This window comes from Plutella xylostella, chromosome 17, assembly GCF_932276165.1.
Source record: "Plutella xylostella chromosome 17, ilPluXylo3.1, whole genome shotgun sequence".
Taxonomy (NCBI): Eukaryota; Metazoa; Arthropoda; class Insecta; order Lepidoptera; family Plutellidae; genus Plutella; species Plutella xylostella.
In genome coordinates, this window is record NC_063997.1 from 11,497,825 (window position 1) to 11,517,940 (window position 20,116).

At 43.7% G+C, this 20,116-nt stretch overlaps 3 protein-coding genes across 4 annotated transcripts in view; all 3 read right to left on the bottom strand.

Moving 5' to 3' along the window:
• The window catches only part of LOC105383220, a 40,493-nt gene extending 34,276 nt beyond the window's left edge, over nucleotides 1-6,217 (bottom strand). The window contains exon 1 of one of the 2 annotated variants that reach the window (XM_048626803.1): nucleotides 5,750-6,216. In XM_048626803.1, the coding sequence (XP_048482760.1) occupies nucleotides 5,750-6,162 (413 nt within the window). In that variant the 5' untranslated portion in view covers nucleotides 6,163-6,216. Of the gene's footprint in view, nucleotides 1-5,749 lie in introns of both variants that reach the window. The other variant, XM_048626804.1, reaches the window with a different exon arrangement.
• A 2,150-nt stretch (nucleotides 6,218-8,367) lies between these two features.
• On the bottom strand, nucleotides 8,368-14,341 carry LOC119691487 (ecdysone oxidase). The gene is made up of 3 exons (XM_038109080.2): nucleotides 14,212-14,341; nucleotides 10,965-11,121; nucleotides 8,368-10,748 (listed from the first exon to the last, which is right to left on the bottom strand). Exons 2-3 carry the CDS (start codon nucleotides 11,098-11,100, stop codon nucleotides 9,079-9,081), a joined length of 1,806 nt encoding a protein of 601 aa, XP_037965008.2. The 5' UTR covers nucleotides 11,101-11,121; nucleotides 14,212-14,341; the 3' UTR covers nucleotides 8,368-9,078.
• Nucleotides 14,342-14,433: 92 nt separating this feature from the next.
• Nucleotides 14,434-20,033, bottom strand: LOC105383219 (cytosolic endo-beta-N-acetylglucosaminidase). The gene is made up of 9 exons (XM_048626946.1): nucleotides 19,521-20,033; nucleotides 18,898-19,046; nucleotides 18,133-18,278; nucleotides 17,552-17,700; nucleotides 17,081-17,246; nucleotides 16,492-16,764; nucleotides 15,264-16,084; nucleotides 14,956-15,064; nucleotides 14,434-14,662 (listed from the first exon to the last, which is right to left on the bottom strand). The coding sequence occupies exons 1-9, from the start codon at nucleotides 19,835-19,837 to the stop codon at nucleotides 14,618-14,620; spliced, it is 2,175 nt and encodes a 724-aa protein (XP_048482903.1). The 5' UTR covers nucleotides 19,838-20,033; the 3' UTR covers nucleotides 14,434-14,617.
• Between the last annotated feature and the right edge of the window lie 83 nt (nucleotides 20,034-20,116).

The window sequence follows — 20,116 nt, forward strand, 5'->3', positions numbered from 1 at the left end:
TAAAATATAATATGAGGGAATAATTTGGTGATTAGCCTACGGATTTACCCCATTGTAGACAAGTCTTTAGAGGAATTGCAGTAAAAGCGGAATAAATATTTACGTTGATTCATAAAACTGTTATTTTATCTGTATTTAACCCTATTGCACACTGCTGCTCAAGGAACATTACTACTCCTCTCAGCTAAGACTTTCACTGCGACGTATTTTAATCAAGTGCATGTCAATCACTGTATAAGCTATTTCTTATGTTCATATAGAGGTATATAACAATATCTCGTTAAGTTTGCGAAAATAATAACATTGAGAGTGAAAATATAATCTAAATGGACTCGAGCGCCTCCAGTAATGAGCATCTAAATTGAACGATCACTTCAATACGTTATCGATGAATCGATCTCGACTATTCACGACTCCACAATAGATCGGAGATGTATCGATGGCCGATATACAAGTAGGTATCTACATAAATAACTTTTGTGCAATACCAAATGATACCGATCAATATTTGAATCCCTCCTGTAGCTCCATCAACTAATGTATACCTACAGCTTTTGATTATCAAGTAAGTAAATAATTTATATAATTTCCATATTTTTTTGTCGTGATCATGCTGTAATTACCTTAATGTTGTGCCGTTGTGCCTTCAGAATCGTTATACAACTTTTCTATATTAGAATATCATTGAATATATACGTATGAGAGAAAATTCAATTACACAAATACCTCTGCATATAAATCTTCATAAAATTTGCTAAGTATATTTAAAAGTTTACTGGCAGAACGCTTAAAATGAATTTATACCATTTTATGAAGCTAGAAATGGCTTCGTCTCGTCTTTTACATTTTACACCTTTAGATTGTGTAAACAGAGTTCATTTTCAATCACATGAAGTAATAATTGTCCCTAGTAGAAAAGTGAAGAAAAGAGCCGACGACCGCTGGAGTAGAAAGGTTCTGGAGTGGAGACCCCGTGTCGGCAAACGGCGTGTCGGTCGCCCCCCAACCCGTTGGTCTGATGATCTGCGGAAGGTAGCGGGAAGCCGCTGGATGCAGATGGCGGGTGACCGTTTGGGGTGGCGATCGTTAGGAGAGGCCTATGTCCAACAGTGGACTACAGAAGGCTGAGAGAGAGAGAGAGAGTAGAAAAGTGGGTGAAAGCACACAGTAAACGCACAGCATATATGTATCTGAGTATATGTAATTATATCTAGAGATACATAATTATTTACCTTATGCCGATGCATCGGAGATAAGATTACGATATCGAGATTGTTATTTGTAACACGGGATCTTATCATAAGAGTACGTAGGTATATTATGTAGTTTATTTTAACTGCATATCAATTTTAAGACAATCACCTGAGTGATTACTGCATACTCATAGTTAGACTGGTTATACAGCAAACCAGCGGTGTGGAGATGGACCCCATAACTAGTTAATATTACTTGAACTTTACAAATACATCTTGAAAACATCTACTTATTAAGTAATTATATACAGCTTTTAAAAATGTATTCACAAATAGTGTTTAATGATCTAACGGATGCCTGGATCAGCTAAGGTTAATCCCCGCGGCGGCGGCGGCGGCGGCGGCGCGCGCTTCTTTATGAGGCACCGCGTTGATGTCTTTTGTATGAAACAAAAAACCTACGAACATTTTGGGTCAAGAATCCGTTGTCCGCGACAACTATTTTGATATTTCTATTGGACATGTTAGAAAGTTTAACTTTACTTGAGAGTAAATATAATTATGCCCTAGGTGAGTTTCAGCTGCCGCTACGGTATAAAGGTAAAGTAACGCTTCGTGCGGTCTCATTTTGGATTTGCAACTTTTTTATATTATAAATGAGATATCGTATTTTGAGGTTATTAAATCTCATCCATGTACACCCCTTATTCTTCGCATCACACAACTGCTGCGTGTCGACAGGACAGACTGACAACAGGATAAACATCCAAAAGCACAAAAGACTAAGATATCTCGTTTCACGCCAGCGTGTATGCACTTCCGCCGTCAGGTGCAGCTCAATGCGCTGCGCAGGCGCACGCGGCGTGGCGACACGGTCCGCTGCACCGGCGGCGGCGGTGGCATGGCGGTACGGTGCCATACACCTGCCGGGTACTCTAGCTTGACGAATCACGAAGTTAAAGGTTCGATTGAATACAACGAGATTAGTCGACATTATTTGTTTATCTGTTATTTTATTGCACATTATACAAAAGGAATTAATGCACATTGTACAATCAGGTGGACTTTATGCTAAAAGCATATGCTACCAGTCAACCTGCAGGAGGTACAGGGTGGTTCAGGCAAAGGCGCTTCGTATCTTCGTACTACTAGAATGACCCTCCTGGCGACCACCACGTGCAGTGAGTAGGCGCGGGGTTCACGCATCGCTGGCTGCGGCGAATCTATCTGAACTGATCGTAAGTAGAGAACTGAAGTATCTTACTGTGTCCTATTTTAATTGCTTATCGATTTAATTCGTTATTAAGTTAACATTTTCAATAAAAATGTCGTGTTCATAAGACTACAAGTACCTACTAGCACTTGCAAACAAATATTGTTGAAATTATACGTTAAATACCGATGTGTATTACACACTGTAGTAATCTACATTCGATCACTTTTATACAAGACTTCAAATACGTAAATAATATACATACATGTTATACTTATGGATGGGACCATTTGAATTTGTTTAAGATTTAAGAATAAGGTTTTGTTATTTTCTATGTAAGCTTAATTCATTAAATTAAAGATTTATAGGTAATTATAATAACACCGTTACTTTGAAGATAAGACTATGTGACGCAAGAAGAATTAACTGCGAAACCATAAACAATGATGTAACAGCACTCAGCAAAAAACGTGCATTGATAGTATCGGAGCTAAGTGCACAAAATTATGTAAAATTGCCGATTTGAATCTAACTAGGTAAATGTTTGCAAAGCTTTTGTTTTTACCAACTAGGCTTCTAAATTGAGTAAGTTTAAGGTATCTTAAATGAGATACCTATTATACTTAAGTATCTAATCGCTGTACATAGATAAATCTACTCACTCAACAAAAATGTATGTACCTGTGAAGAGCAGTTGATATTTATTAACCATTATAAAGTGGCGACGGGAACCTCGTCAATCAAATTACATATACCCTGTATAGTACGTAAGTTTAAACACTATAATACTAGATTTAATAATCAGCGGTGCCCTGGGAGGACCTCGCGTGACGTCACGGATCAGCTGCGCGCGCGCAAGATGGAGACAATTAGACTGAACTTGACGGTGGTTACGCAAAAATTAGCCATTCACGTTACTGTAAATAATTGTTACGTGAGAACACGTAATGGGTAACACACGGTAATTGGTCCCGAGATAACTACTCGCTGGAATTAACTTCGTTTCAGGACAGTATGTATTTAGTTTGACTTTAAAATGTTTACATACATTAGCTCTGCTTCATTTCATATTACAGAAAGTATTTTGTTTGTTGACGTATCGGAAACAGTGATTGCAACATCGTATACAGCTCTATAACTGTTTGTTACAATAAGTAATTAATCGTTGGTACATACGTTAGTAAATAAATGATTTCTAAACCTTTCAAACCCTACCAACCTATATAGGTAATATATAAAATAGATAAACCACGTAAAACGCAGAGAAGTAAAATAAAACATATCGGAGACTGGCAAAAGTATGTCACGTCTGGTCTGTATTACCATCTCTAATCAAAACCTCTATTTATTACTTTACAACTCTATTCATGTTTCTATCCGATTGTACTTAATCGTTAGAAACATTCATTTCCTGACACAGATCGATATTTAAAGATTTGCAAATCACCAATAATTCAACGATACATTCAATACCAACCTGCGTTTTTAGCATATTCATGTGACCTTTGACTAGTTGTCTTGTTCTCCTTTGACAGTGAAATATGATCAGGAAGACTTTGTCTTGGATTCGCAATTTGTCTATATATATAACACAAATCTGACAGAGTTTATATTATGGTTTATCTTGAGTTTGTCTATAATACTTATACTTTTTCATTCGTAATAAATATACCTAATTTGCCAACTTCGTCCCAACCACTCTCAGTTTGCGGGATTGAAGACAAACCCTGAGCTCGGAAGCGCCCGGGGCAGCCCGGGGCCGCCCGGGACCGCCCGGGGCAGCCAGCGGCGTGGAGACGCGAGAGGCAAATGGAAATGTGACCTTTAACATTATGCGATTTCTAATAAACATATTAACACCGCTTTGTAGAAAGAGAAATTTTATTGAGTTTCTTAGGAAGCGTCGCACCGACGGCCATATGTTATTGTGTTTAGTTTTTAACCGACTTCGAAAAAGGAGGAGGTTCTCAATTCGTCTGTATGTATGTTTTTTTTTTTTTTTTATGTATGTTCATCGATTACTCAGCCATTTATGGACCGATTTTGAAAATTCTTTTTTTGATGTATTGGGTTGAGCTCAGGGGTGGTCCCATTTTTTTTTCAGAATTTTATTCCACCCCCAAGGGTGGGTAAAGGGGTAAAAACAGGGGTATAAATTTCCATTTTGGGCACTTATCAACCGATTCTTATGAAATTTATAACGTAAATATTGTTATTATAACAAAAAGATATGATGGTGACCTTGAGCTGATCTGATGATGGAAACGGAAGGCAGTCAAGGGAACTCCTCAACGGTATATAGCAACTACCTCGTGTTTGGGCTCGAATGATTCGTATTAACGAGTAGGACATATTGGTATCATTTGCATCTTACTTTTGATTGATAATTATTGCAAATAAACTAAAAATAACAAAATAAAATAATAATTTTAAAAAAATTAAAAACCGACTTCAAAAAACCACTAAAACGTAAGAAATAATTTAAGGTTTAGACCAATCCTAGGTCACAGTATAAATATACCTAAGCAGGTACTGTTCTTTTTTGAAGTTGGTGCCATATTTCTTCAGATTAACTACTTTGTCACTGCACCAACATCAAAAAAGAACAGTACCTGCTTAGGTATATTTATACTGTGACCTAGGATTGGTCTAAACCTTAAATTATTTCTTACGTTTTAGTGGTTTTTTGAAGTCGGTTTTTAATCTGAATTCAGATTAAACAAGTTGATTTGAATAATTATGTTTATTTTCAAGCCGGTTCGCTTTCGCTTTTACTTGAATTGATGTCTCATTTTCATAGATTTGATTATCACCTTGACCATATTTAACATAATCCTACGTAGATATACCGGAATAACCTTTTGCTTGCTTTTTACTTATTTCAATCATGTATAATTATTTTAATACGGTTTATACTTTAAAGATCCTATCTTTAAATATCTTACCGAGTGAGTAAATGCCCTTCACTAAATTTGGTATGCCTTATGATTTTGTTGTGTGGAAAGAACAAAGGCAGATTCTTTAATTTATGACTTAACACTAATTAGGAGAATTCTACAAATAGTATATTATGATAGTTTCCTGAATATTGAGTGAAGTTGCGCCGCGCCCGCGCCCGGCTCGTCGGCGATGCAACCGAGTGCACAATGCAGTACGCAAGAAACCATTGAGGTACTTTAGGTTTCTATCCACTTAGCTAGCAATAAGCACAGGTCAGAAATCAGATTTATAAGGGGATAAAACTGTACATGTCCAAGTCCAAGACTCCAATTCGGAGGTAGCTGACTATATTAGAGATTTATCATCAGGATCTCAAGCACCGGGTCGGCTGACACAAACTCACCCTTTCTTCCCTTCGACTCCGTAGCAGTCGCTGATGCCGGCGAGCAGGCCCACGACGCCGGCCACCACGGCCACGCAGCCCGCCCACAGGCCGGCGCCCACGCGCGCCAGGGCGGCGCCCTTCAGCACGGCCAGCGCGCCGCCGCCCGCCAGCAGCGCGCCCAGCACCAGCTGCGCCAGCCCCAGCGCCACCACCAGCCGCCGCGAGCGCACCGCATCACTAGTCACCGACGGTTCCACACTCTTGGACCGCAAACTCTTCTCCTTCTTCACTTTGGGAGCCTTTTTCGGGGGGCTCTTGCATATTAACTGTTCCGTGGAGTCCTCGGACTTGAGCGAGGAGACGGTGTTGGCGGCGCGGCCGTACGTCTCCGCCACGATGGTCACGTGGTCCGCGGGCTCTGGGTCCGCCATCGCATCACTGGCACGGGCGCTGCGCGGCGCGGCTCGAGTCACACTGCGGCGGCGGCGGCGGCGGCGGCGCGGCTGTGCGGGGTACACTCACCGACCATTGCTGCCGCTGTTGATAACACAAATTACACTTGTAGATGACTTATGGGAGCGTTGATGAGTTTGTTATGGCATAATATCAACGTATAGTCGTATACCAACCGTGTGATATCTCATTTTCTCTCCACTGTATATAACTTTCATTCACCATTGAAACTCCAATCAATTGTAAGTATGAATCTAGGTAAAGGCACAAAATTTTGGTGATAAGTATCTGCACTTCACTTCAAATTACCAAACGTTACTTAATAAATGTGCGTAATAATTGAAATACATAGTTTACGTCCTTACAGTGTTTCAAATCTTCTTTCTCAACTAAAAGTTTTACCGGCAAGTGTACAGAATGCGCGTACGCAGGTGAAAGCGCGGCGGCGGCGGCGGCGGTGGCGGCGACGGCGGCGGTGGAAGCGGCGGCGGTCAGCGGCGGGGGCTGCAGCATCGCATCTCGTCATGGTGGGTAATGCTTGTTTGTTATCAATCAATACTTAGGTACTTACGCATTTTGCTTTTCTAGCTAGCTTGCTTGGCACAGGACGCCCCATCCCACGCTACGTTAGCCTGTTCGTGGTATACCTAGTGCACTAGAAAAAGTTCATAAACAAGTAAGGAGTTACGAAACAATTTGGTTGTCAAATTTAATTGAATCAGGTGCAAATCAGGTGACATAAGACACCGCTCACCGTATTCATTATTATAAGTAATTAATACACGTCGTCGTTTGCACAGTGCATACCAAATCAGAGGTAGAGGAATGTGCCATTTCAGGGCTGCTGAAAATCATGAAGATGAAGATCAAAGGCACCGAGTGTATCTTATATACTTATATGCTACTGACTTAAATAATATCTACATAACTTTAATAAGCAAAGTATAGAAAGAATACGAAATATACGTAAGTATCTACTTAACTAAGTACCTATTGTACAACTGAGAATACGGCTCTTGGCTTCTCCTCATAGATAGGGTATTACTTATATAGGCACTTCCCCTGATGAACGAAGATAACCCGCGCCCTGGGTCAGAAACCTCCCGTAGACACGCACCCAGCACGTGATGACGAAAACGAAGTTCCGAAGCGCTGCTGCGCGAGCCAAGACTTTACATCTACAACTTCCTTTCGTTCGTTTTTCTTCAGTATAGATCAACCCTCCAGCAAGTGACACAGTGACTGTCATGCACGCCGTCACGTCACATGTCACGTTATGTCACGTCACGCCGCCCCGCGCCCTATAAGGGAGCACTTTCACTCTCTACGGAACCCTAATTAGGACGTCAGTTGCGACAATTGTTATCTAATTGAATTGATCAATTTGTTACGGTCGTACCTTATTGCGTTGGATTCATTAGTGGGTCTATTCATAATAAACATACAATCTGGACTTGGTTATAGGATTTAAAAACCGGCCAAGTGCGAGTCGGGCTCGCGCACAAAGGGTTCCGTAGCAGCAAAATTACAGTTAAATCAACCTATCTCAAAAACTATAAGAGATACTTTGATCAAACCAAAAATCGTTGAAAGAGTTAATTAGCATGCATCACCTCTATTTTTTTTAGAATTTTATACCCCGTAGTTATAAAAATAGAGGGGGGGGACATACTTTTTACGACTTTGAGAGCTGATATCTCAAAAACCGTTCACTTTAAGAAAAATGTTTTTTAGAAAACTTTATATCATTTTAAAAGACCTTTCCATTGATACCCCACACGGGTATGTACATCGAAAAAAAAAATTTCATCCCTCAGTTACATGTATGGGGGGCCCCACCCCCAATTCTTTTTTTTACTATTTAGTGTCATATTTTTGTAGCGGTTCATACAACACATATTCCCATCAAATTTCATCACTGTAGTACTTATAGTTTCCGAGTAAATCGGCTGTGACAGACGGACAGACGGACAGACGGACATGACGAAACTATAAGGGTTCCGTTTTTGCCATTTTGGCTACGGAACCCTAAAAATGAGTAAAAAAGATCCCGGATTCTACGTATGTAACTTTTTTAGGTTTAATTCAGAAAGATACGTAAGTAAAATTATCTAAAAACTTTGCAAAGTAAACAGTTGGCCTAAAATTATAAAGTTAAAAATAAATAAATAAAACACAGTACCTTCACTGAATATTAAATATCTTTATTAACCAATTGTTTATTACTTTAACTTTTATAATTGCTAATGTGAACCTATATTACTGATATCTAAGTCATTACAGCTCGATGAGTAAGTAATTGATTTGAAAAGTCAACTAACCAATATAACCAATTACTAATAATCTCTTTAATTTATAATCAATTAATTAGATATTTCACATATTTTATGAATTCAATAAATTTGAAGCTACTCAGGTGGTGTTAAAGCTAAATTAATATTAATCAATTTACTTATACCTACGCTAAATACAATAATAATTAAAAAAATATCACACATCACATTAATTAAACACGAAAACACACATGTTACCTATCAGTCTCTCTAATCTCATTTACTGGTCAAAGAAATAAAAATACAATACAAACATACATTACTTAACATTATCAATCACCATTTGCTTATAGAAGAATTGATTTGAGCAGGTACATAATTCACTTAAAATAATATATTTATGAGGAGTTATTGGTATGCAGCGTATCAGGTTTTACTTTGTGATTATTATTAGATATTGTTATTGAATGTTTAAGTCCTACATTTGTGATGAATTCCTGATACACTAAAATACAATAATCTGTGAAAACACTGCAGCTTACGAGCAACATTCATTCTTCATCTCTCTTACCCTATTGAACATATTAATTCAGCCGCCCTCACCCCGTGCGCCGGCACCGCTCACTGGAAGCCGTACTGCGTCTTGATGAAGTCGGCGGCGCGCTCGGCGATCATGACGACGGCGGCGTTGGTGTTGGAGCTGACGAGGCGCGGCATGACGCTGGCGTCCACCACGCGCAGGCCGGGCACGCCACGCACGCGCAGCTCCGCGTCCAGCACCGCGCCCGCGCGCGCCGTGCCCGCCGCGTGCCACGCTGACGTGGCCGTGGCCCGCGCCCTGCATGCCAGCGCCGCCTCGCCCTCCTCGCCCGCGCACGACGCCAGCGGCAGCTCCACCACGCGCGCCCCGCGGGCCTTCAGGAACTCCGTGTCCTTCAGCGACAGCGCCTTGCGCATGGCGGCGGGGAAGCGCGCCAGGTCCGCCGCGTGGCTGAACGTGCCCGAGTAGATGAGCGGCGGCGCCAGCGGGTCGCGCGAGCGCAGGCGCACCCGGCCGGTGGAGCGCGGGTCCAGCAGCACCAGCGCCACGGTGATGAGCTCGTGCTCGCGGTTGGCGTCGTCCAGCGCGCGGCAGATGCCCTCCTTGAAGCCGAGGATGCTGGTGCAGCCCGCGTAGAAGCCGAAGCCGGCGGGCAGGCAGGTCGGGAACATGGCGAACTCCGGCGCGCGCGGGTTGGCCGTTTCGTTCACCATGTAGGCGCCCATCGTGTCCGTCTCGGAGAAGTTCCCGCCCTGGTCGTGCAGGTAGCGCAGCAGGGCGGCGTAGCGTGCGGGCGCGGGGGAGGGGCACGTGCCGGGCGCGGCCGCCAGGTGCTGCAGCACCATGGTGTGGTCCTGCAGGTGCTCGCCCACGGGCAGGTCGGCGCGCACGGGCACGCCCAGCGCCTCCAGGTGGTCGCGGGGCCCGATGCCCGACAGCATCAGCAGCTTGGGCGTGTTGAACACACCCGCTGAGAGGATGACCTCCTTGTCCGCGTAGAAGTGGTGCTCGCGGCCGTCGATGAGCACGGCGACGCCGGCGGCGCGCGCTCCGTCGAAGAGCACCTGCGTGGCGGTGGCGTCGCGCAGCACGTGCAGGTTGTGTCGGGGGCCCGCCTTGTTGAGCAGCGCGGTGACCACGCTGTGGCGGCGGCCGCGGCGGATGGTGTGCGAGAAGCGGCCGACGCCGATCTTGGTGGGGTCGGTCATGTCCTCCACCATCTCGAAGCCGAGCTCCTTGAAGGCGTCGTAGAAGACCTGCGTGGTGTGCGAGTAGCGGCGCGCGCCCGACACGTGCAGCTCGCCGGCCGTGCCGTGGCGCTTCATGAGCTCGGGGTGCGGCGTGATCAGCTCGTCCGTCATGCGCTCCGTCTTCTTGAAGTACTCGAGCACGGTGGGCCAGCCCCACTGCGGGCCCAGCGCCGCGGCCCACGCCTCGTAGTCGGAGGGGAAGCCGCGCGTGTACACCATGTCGCTCATGGAGTCGCAGCCGCCCAGCAGGCGGCCGCGCGGCTGCCGCTGCGCCCCGTGCTGCAGCTCCTGGCTCGAGAACTGGTCGTCCTCCGTCGTGTAGTTCCAGTCGTACTTGCTGGACTTGAGCACGTCGCGGAAGTACGGGATGATGCTCTCGGCGGGCGGGTTGGAGCCGGCCTCGATCAGCAGCACGTTGAGCGGCACCTCCGACAGCCGCGCGCCCAGCACCGAGCCTGCCGTGCCCGACCCCACCACTATTATGTCGTAGTGCGAATTATCTGAGGAGCAAATACACGACATTAACAATCTATTCATTATCATAAGAACGGTCGAGCTGCGCGTGAACTCTGACTGACAACAAACGAACATATAGTAAAGTCCAGCAATGGCTGGTAGAGAAAGGGCAAGGACAGAGTGTTGCGTTGTGGTGCTCCTCGGGATTGCCTGATAACGGGCTGATAATATGACACATTATACTAGTAATGATAACTCACTAGCAACAGTGGGCACGGGGGGCCAGGGTTCAGTGAGCGCACACTGCGCCGCCGCGAAGAACTGCACCGCGGCCGCGAACATGGCGCCCAGGGGCGAGTCCGCGCCGCACGTCGCCGCCGCCGGGGCTGACATCATGGGCAGGGGTATGTCTGGTTACTGTAACAAATGAGACAGGTAGATAATTGGAATTTGATGATACGAAAGTGAAAATAGTAGTTAAAGATCGTGTGGGCTATATTCTATTAAAGTAGTTAAGTAGTACTAAAGTAGTAGTATGTTGTCGAAATTGAGAATGTCACGGGCGGGCGCTACAAATATGCAAGTTCAATGAACATTAGTAATAATAGTTACCTACTCCTCTGCCCAGGCAGGACCCAGCTATAGGCTAGATATAAACAGACCACAGTTTTTACCCAAGCTTATAAGCTTAGTTACTAGGTACATAGTTACAGCTTATAGCTTATTGACGATAACATCTTTGATAGTTACGTAAAACCGTTGGTTGTGTACTTTTTTTCTACCCTCATTTATTTCATAAATCAAGTTTTTCGATTTCTGGATGAATAATTAGATATTTTTTAAACTATTTTTTAATTAATAAAAATACATTTAAAATGAATCAAAGCTATAGCCACGAAAAAAAAATTAAATAGAAATCAAGATCAACTAACTGGGACACACGGCGCGGCAGTGTTATCCTATCTACTCCGAGTGGAGGAATTAGTACTATCACTTATTTGTATTACAATCAATAAAAAACAAAGAAACCACAAGATTGAAAGGATCTATTTTAAAAAAACTCACCAATTTATTTATATTGCGCCTCCCGTAACGTGTGAATGGCGGCTGATCTTGTGGTGATAATGATGTGGCAGAGAGCTGGCGCAGGGCGCGGGGTGCTATGTCACCGTCACTGTCTCACACATCACTTCTTTCCAAACTTCCCGTAACTAGTTTAAATCACGCGTTTAGTTGTTCGTCGGCCGGCCGCTCGCGCCCCGAGTGGCGATTCCGATAAGCGGAGACTCGAATAAGATCGTTGCTCTCAACTATTCCGCACTGAATGATCAAAACATCCGTTTTTAGATAGGTAATTGACCTAAGTTGTGTTCTAATAGTAAACAAACTTAATTAAGTATTGTTGTGTCGAAGTCGCAATCGGTCCAGAGGCTGAACTCTGACCTAGACATGCCCGGAGCGACTAGGAGGTACCTATCTACTTGACTATCTGAGCTAGCTGCCTACACCCTGCAGCATAGGTCGAATTAGGTAGGTACATAAGTAAGTACCTTGATGAACAAAAATATGACCTACGTACCTAACTGGTAGTAGTTATAGTAAAATGTATAACATATATATTATGTATGATCCTCTACACTAAGTTCTAAACGCAACGTTTTCTATTCTTGATAGTACGGTACGTGCATGGCTAAGATTTCAATTGATCTAGGTTCTAGCGAACCAACCTCCAGTAGTAAAAAAAAGTTAGTACCCCGAGGTAAAACCACCTACGACATGACATGAAGTTTAGTCTAGGAATACTTACAAGCAAAGATTCCTACTTGTATCGTCGTAAGTTGCTACATATACCTAACTAAACGCAGTGCGATACTGCTAATAATCATACTGTACCTGAAGGATACCCAGTGTTCACTATCTATTCATCTCGCAAACTATAACCACTGAAGAATTTCCCTAAGCCAACCATTTTACTTGTTCTGAACTTATTTTAAAGTTTTTCAGTAACTACAACAAACAAACGCGAATTTGTCGAAATTGTATCTATTCCTGTAACATTTACATGTTCTGATCGTCCACCCTCAATATGTAGTTGGCAAACAAGTGGGTAGTTTACTAACTTCGCCAACAGTATAGTTGTAGAATCTACTAGAACGTTTGCTATTATTAATGAAGCAGGCGCATCAGGGTTTTCAGCGCGGAATTTCATCCTAACACTAAACATAAACATTCATATTTATGCCTCATACAAGGAAGGTAATGAGAACACTTTTCGCAGAAAGTACGTATATCATAGGCATCTACTGGTAAGTACAAATAGATAAGTAAATGTAGGTACCCCCCAGCACACAGTTTGATCCTAAAGTCACAGAAGAGGTACGATGAGTTGGTAACCCAGGTATTTTTTGACATTCGGTAAGTACTTACAGTTCCCCAAAATTGATAATGCACATAGGAATCTTCGTCATTGTTCGGCAACGGTCGTATTCCCGAGCGTTAGAAAACTATTATGTATTTAGAGTGGTTAAGTGCATTTTCTTCATGAAATTTTAGTAGAATTATGTAATTGGTGCTAAAAGAGATAATTGATTTATCAGTAACGAAATTTGATTCGATAATTCATAATATTCCATAATATTAAAATTTACTTCGAAAATGTTGCAGTAGGTACTTTTCAAGTGTCTTACTGAAGCTGATGTAAAGATGGATGAAAGAAGGTTTGAATAACACAAGGTTTATATTATAAGGAGACATGGATTTCAAACACAGGTTTATATTAAATTTTTTAAATCTCAGTTCAAAAGTATTTACAGCACTGATTATTTCACATTAATAAAAATGTTTACATTAAAATCTCAGTTCAAAAGTATTTACAGCGCTGATCATTCACAATAATATTACAATTACAAACTTGCCCCCTTATTCATAGAGAAGTTACAGAACGTTTTAACTAATAAACTGTTTTGTCCCTCTCCGACAAAGAACAATTTGTTCTTTGACAGAGAGGGACAAAACAGTTTATTAGTTAAAACGTATTGTAACTTTTCTATGAATAAGGGGGTTGGTCTTTTGGGTGTGGCTTTATTGGCAAAGTGAAGTCTGTCAATGTGACGTATATTTTATTCTTAAATATGCCTCATATAATATGGCATCGTCAAAAATAATTAAAGTTGAAATTAAATTCACATTTGAAAAAAATAACAAGAACGATGTGTAATTGCAGCTCTTTATAATTCCACAAAAGTAATACTGATCTTGACCTTGAGACCCTTGACTGATCGGCCCGTGACAGCCACCGACCGCCCAAATTGTTTTCGATTATGTGTCACATGATATTGACTACAATTTCTTTCGAACAAGGATCAAAATGCAAGTGGCTCTTACGATTCAATGATTCGGGTGTTTCCGGGAATACGACAGTTTGCGAAGATTTGCATGCGCATTATTAATATGGGAGAACTGTACCTATATAGTTACTTATAGTAAATAAAGGCTAAGCTTACTCACAGCTGACACGTCCTGAAGATGTGTTTTATTTTTATGATGTTTTCCCCGCCACACGTCTGCACTACCCGAACACACATAATTAAATGTTTGCTAATTAATTATTTTTGATCACATTCACTTCATTTTATAGTAGGTATGAATAGGTAGCAAAACAACGCATTTATCTAACCGGCACAAAGTACTCTTGATATGTTAAAAACGTTGGCTTATAAAAACATAGACCTCTTGGAAACATACAAATATATTTGCTTAAAAATACTTTCAGATAAAAATATAGACATTTCTATTTATAGCATAAGCAATCAGCTATGTAACTATGTAAGTATTTTTATAACAGGATTTCATTATATTTACATAAAATATATTTATACAATGGTAACGTAATAAATGATTGTACTTATACTTATTAAACATTTTGTGATGAGGAATGTGAAGAAGCGGTTGAATGTATCTGAAACATAAAAGTGAGCATTCAATAAATTGAAATTGGTAATCAGTATTTATCCCTACTAATAAGGGTACTTATTGTATGTATGGATGTTTACTACTCTTTCACAGGTAAACGGCTATAGATTTTTAATGAAATTACATAGTAAAGTACGTAGGAAGTTGACACTCTGGATTCACGGATATTCAAATTTTTATCCCGGAATTCCCACGAGAAAACTTTTCATGGCGAAGCGGAGCTCACAGGAGCCAGCTAGTTTGACGTAGTTTAAGAATATGTTTAATTAATTCTGGTACCTGGTCCATGTGCGCGAGTCCGAAGTGGCCGAGCAGCACGGGCGCGTCCGGGTACCGCGTGCGGAGGCTCACGGACGCCAGCCGCCCCGCCGCCACTACCGCGTAGTACCTGCAACGTAGACATGTTGTACCTATTGGACTGTACCTACAGAGCACATAATATGTGGCACATCGGCTATTCTGCCAAGTCTGAAGGCTGGGTAAGGTATGTGATGCGGAGGATAGATTGTTGGGAGAGGCGTATGTATTACGGGCTGATGATGACGATACAAAATGAAATTTGTTCATTATAGTTCTGACAGTCTCACCTCACATCCCAGTCGTTATTATTCTCAGTCGAAACATAAAAGTCCGGTTCATGTTTCAGCAAATATCTTTGTATTTCACCAAATAGTTCATTGTCACGAGTCGCGTTCGCCGCAAACACGTTTATCACATCAGGATCTGGCTCTACATCTTCATCATCAGTCTGTCCCTTCAGCACGACTCTGGAGGTGGCTCCTGTCCCGTGCAAGAATAGGAGTTGCAAGTCCAAGGACTGCTCGGGGTAGTCCGTCAGAGTCTTTGTCACCACGCAGACGATCAGGGAATCCTTCACCTCGAAGTCGCAATGAAACAGCCTGATCAATCTGTGCTCCGGAGACACTTCGTCCGACGGGTTGATCTGGAGACAGGAGCCTCCGAAGAAACTTTCCTCAAAGTACACCTGGAGACATTCCTTCTCGTCTGGCAGCTCGACTAGCGCCAGGTTAGTGGTGTCGGTGCTGACACCCTGCAGGGACAGGTTCTCTGTCAGGCGTATGAGTCGATCGTATGTTTTAACTATCAAGGGAGTGGCGTCAGCAGGGATGCCCGGAGCGCGCTTCTTCCGCACGAGGTGTCTGATGGTGCCTCGGTTTATGCTGATTGTGTTATCCTCCTCTTCGTTTTCAAGAGCCAGGTCGCTGCTAGACTCCATGGAGACAATGGCCTGCCTGAGCTGCACGGTGGCGCCCCTCCCCCCCTGTAGACCCCGCGCCACGTCCGCGGCGACGCCGAGCGAGGTGACCGTGTAGCCGTGCGGGCCCAGCGCCGAGTTGGGCTGGTACTGCATGCCGCGCAGGTTGAACCACGGCTCCGAGCTCACCACCTAGAAAGCAGACACCAAATTAAGCAGGATTCCGGAAAGTTGATTCCAAATACAACGCTTTATCAGCCTAATAATACTAGTAACGCCATCTATTCATTCGTGTAGTGTAACTGCTGCTTTGATAGTACAGCCTTTAGATCATAGACGGCGCTTTCATTGTATCTGAAAATGCATTCATTCAGTGACTAACTATCATCAGTCATTCAATCATGCATTCCGCATTTCCTCTTTGCCTCTGCTGGGAGGCATGAAATAAACATGGGTATTTCCGAGATTCTGGATGATCTGGTTACAATATCCGTCATGACCAATTTAATATGAATTCTTTGGATTAGAATTCCAAGAGAAGACCCCGAAAAGAAGAGGGAATTCTACAAAAAAGATCATAATGGAAGAAATCTGCCAACCTGTCCATACTCCCAGCGCTGCCAGCCCTGCCCCCTGCAGAAGGAGGTGGTGAAGGGCAGGCGCGCGGGCAGCCGCGTGGAGAGCCACGGCCACAGCGAGCCCCACAGCGCGCGGTCCCGCAGCAGGAACTGCTGCAGCGTGTCCGGGGAGGGGTCATCCGGGGCGGGGGCGTCCGGGGCGGGGTCCGGGGCGGGGTCCGGGACGGCCTCGCGCGTCCACGCCGGCGCGAAGATCGCCAACGAGCAGCCGTGCTTGTGCGCTATCTTCACCGCCTGCAAAAGAAGAGGAAATATTTGAGGAGCTTCTATATCATCGATTTATCATCATCAAAGTAATAGTTCTTGGATATGAAAGCAGCACTGGGCCGTGGGACTATCTTATTTGCTTGTTTCTATATAGAATGTAATGTTTGTTACTAGAACCAAAAAGAAGAGAAGGTCACCCACAACAGATCTCGTGATGATTTCCGTCTACTTTAGTTTACCCCAAAGAGCGCCATATTACATTATGTCATCGCGCTTTCTCATCCCACCACTACCAGCTACCTGTCCAAGGACTACATCCCTTTCACCCAGTGCTTTCACAAACCTGGTCAGTATTGAACATGCCTCCCCCGTAGAAGTTCCGTCCCCACACGTCGATGCCCACGTAGACGTCGGTGCGGCGGGCGCCGGCGCGCGCGGCGCTGGCCGCCACGTCCGCCTCGCGCCACGAGTAGTTCGTGAAGATGCCGTCACAGGCTAGGAAGAACGGCCTGGAAACAGAACGGGGGGTTAATAGAGACGTTTCACTATAAGCCATGTCCTGTGATAAGTCATTATGGGTTCTTGTTGGTACATGTCTGAAGATTCTTGACAAAAGATTTCAGAAAAAGCCTACATTGGTATGCCAGCCAATGTGGGCGACTTTATCTTGGCATCTACCAGTGTCCATGGTAGGGCTTGACTAGATTTGGTCACCATTATAGAAGCGTCACACACATTAGCGGCAACCCCTGGCAGTAATTTGCTTTTTGCTTATTCAGAACCTAACATTTCAAAAAAACAAAGCATCCCTCACTCGTTGAGCTCGTTGAGCCGGTTCTGCCACTTGAGCTGCCCGTGCACGGTGACGCTGTCGTACCACACGAGCAGCGCGTGGGGCAGCTCCGCGTGCAGCATGCTGCGCAGGTAGTGGACGAACTGCAGCAGCACGTCCGGACGCTTCACCTGCGGAGAGGGGGGGAGGTGTGACATGGTAGGGTGAGGCAGGTGGTGACCACTCGAAGAAGTCGGGCTAAAGGGAACAGGTAAACACGGAGAGACCTGGCTTTTATAGTCTCTATACTCAGTGTTAAAAGCGCTACTGTTAAGTTAGTGCTGGTGTTGGTTGCCCCCTTAATTTCTACTGGACTAGAGTGTAGTGTAAGAGTTTTTCATAGACGGGGTATGGTTAGAAATATCGATAGAATTAGTAATCAGGTCGAAATATAGCATGAGATAAAGGGGGGTGCCCTTCGATATATTATACCTTCTAGCTATTTGAAATGATGTGTTCAGAGTTACGCGCTGCAATCAGTTAGCTGCAGAACAGCATTGTCCAAATACTGCTAAAGAAATATAGAAAGAAATCCCTTGTATTATATTGCAGTAAAAACCAACCTCATTCTCGATATTGAGCAGCCAGCCATCAAACTTCATGAGCTTGGCGATGGCGACCAGCGCGCTGGCGAACTGCCGCCACTCGCCGCCCGCCAGCAGCCGCGCCCACAGCGCCGCGCCGCCGCCCCACTCCGTGATCACCGTGCCTGGGGGAGCGACGCTTAGGGTGAGGCCAGACGAGCGTAATTTTGTAAGTTGTCAGTCGCGTATTCTGATCCGCGGGGACGAGGGGGCGGGACATTACTCGCTCTCCTCGTCCCCGCGCACATGTTTCTGCCGGAACATAATAATAAGCTCACGACTCTCATGACTGTTATCACCGAAGGGGTAGTTAGAGGACTCACAAGTGAGCCACCCGCTTTTCGCTGTAAGTACATTTTATACTCACGTAAGGATTCGTACCCACAGCCATTGATAAGCCACTCGAAAATGCTCGAACCTTTGTAAACTTCCTCTAATTTATCTATAGCTACGTATAGGATCATTAGAGCATTTATAGTGAAACCCGCTACCGTTGTGGTTTGTTGATGTCTCTTGGTTGAACATTGAACTTTGCATTTGAATTCCCACGAAAAAACCTATTCAGGAAATTGATGCATCCATCACGTTATATATTTAGGTAGATCCTTCTAAGATCTCGATTAATAATAAGTACATACCTAGGTATTAGGTACTAGACTACAAGATCGAGATGAGTGGCATAGACTGAAGATAAGATAAGAAGTGGCTAAGAAGATAGCAGGTAATAGTGGCGTGTGTATGTACCGATGACCTTGACCCCGTGCCGGTGCGCGGCGTTGATCCAGCCCAGCGGCGGCACGGTGACGAGGTGGTGGCTGAAGTAGCAGAACACGTCCACGCCAGCCCAGTGCACCAGCGAGTAGGCGTCCGCGCCGCGCGTCCCAGAGATAAAGCTACAACAGTGCAACACGATAACGATAGGGACATAGAAAGGATGTACCTTTGTGTTGGACAGATATCTGTGTATAAGTAGGTAGTTTACCCTAATAGCTGCATGGTTGATTGGTATATAATGGTTAACTAATGAACAAGTAATGCACGAAAGGTTCTATGATAAGGTAAAAGGAGTAGATATAGCAGCAATGTACTGCATGAAAAGAAGCTACGGTGACTTAGGTAGGTAAGTACTGTTTTCTGGTTTTCTCAGTAAATCTTCTTCAAGAAGTAGTTAAGTTTGTAAATGTGGTTGCCTAGCCGGGAATCGAACCCGTTCCGGGCCTCAGGCTCAGCACAACAGTCAACTTAGTTAGTGCTATGCACACCGTCAACCCTTGACCACTTTAATGTTGGTACAGTATAATGTAAGTACCTAACTATTTATCTACTTATTCAGAAAGTCCTTGAATACTATAAGTACGAAAAATTACCTGTCGTCATGATATCCGTTGGCCATATCGTGGCAAACCAAAGTCTTCGGGAGATTTCCCTTCACTTCACGGCTGACCATTTCCGCTTCCGGCTGGAAGTGACAAAAAGCCGGCGGCGTTTCCGCTGTCATCACTGCTGAATCTTCAGCGGACTGGTTTCCACTTTCACAAATACTTGCATTGACTATCGCGTACTCGCTGTGGGGAACTAATTCCTCACAAAGTGAACGCCAGGGTGGAGGATTCTGAAGAAATTCCATTATTTCGCTATACGATGTTATCGGCCTACAAATCAATTCATTTATCGGTATAGCCATAATAAGATTTTATGATAGTCTTCCGTTTTATTACGTAGTGATTATTATAGATAAAAAATTACAATTCTTCACATTAACAATATTAAATCTAGGACTCGTTTATTTTAACTAAAAGTCTTTGATTTGATTGTTTACAAAATATCTTTATGACACCTGTGACAAACTGACAGAAAAATCAGCTGTTTCCGGCAACAGTAGAGATGTCCTACTGCTTGCCTACTGCTTCAGTAAAAAAAACTAAAATGATGATCACAATTTTAAAATATTTTCACGCGTCGC

Coding starts and splice junctions, on each gene's coding strand:
- LOC105383219 (XM_048626946.1), bottom strand. CDS start 19,837: ATGGCTATACCGATAAATGAATTGATTTGTAGGCCGATAACATCGTAT. Junction 19,047..19,520: donor AACGGATATCATGACGACAG/GTAATTTTTCGT, acceptor GCACTGTTGTAG/CTTTATCTCTGGGACGCGCG. Junction 15,065..15,263: donor AATAACGACTGGGATGTGAG/GTGAGACTGTCA, acceptor TCTACGTTGCAG/GTACTACGCGGTAGTGGCGG.
- LOC119691487 (XM_038109080.2), bottom strand. CDS start 11,100: ATGATGTCAGCCCCGGCGGCGGCGACGTGCGGCGCGGACTCGCCCCTG. Junction 10,749..10,964: donor CCCCGTGCCCACTGTTGCTA/GTGAGTTATCAT, acceptor TTTGCTCCTCAG/ATAATTCGCACTACGACATA.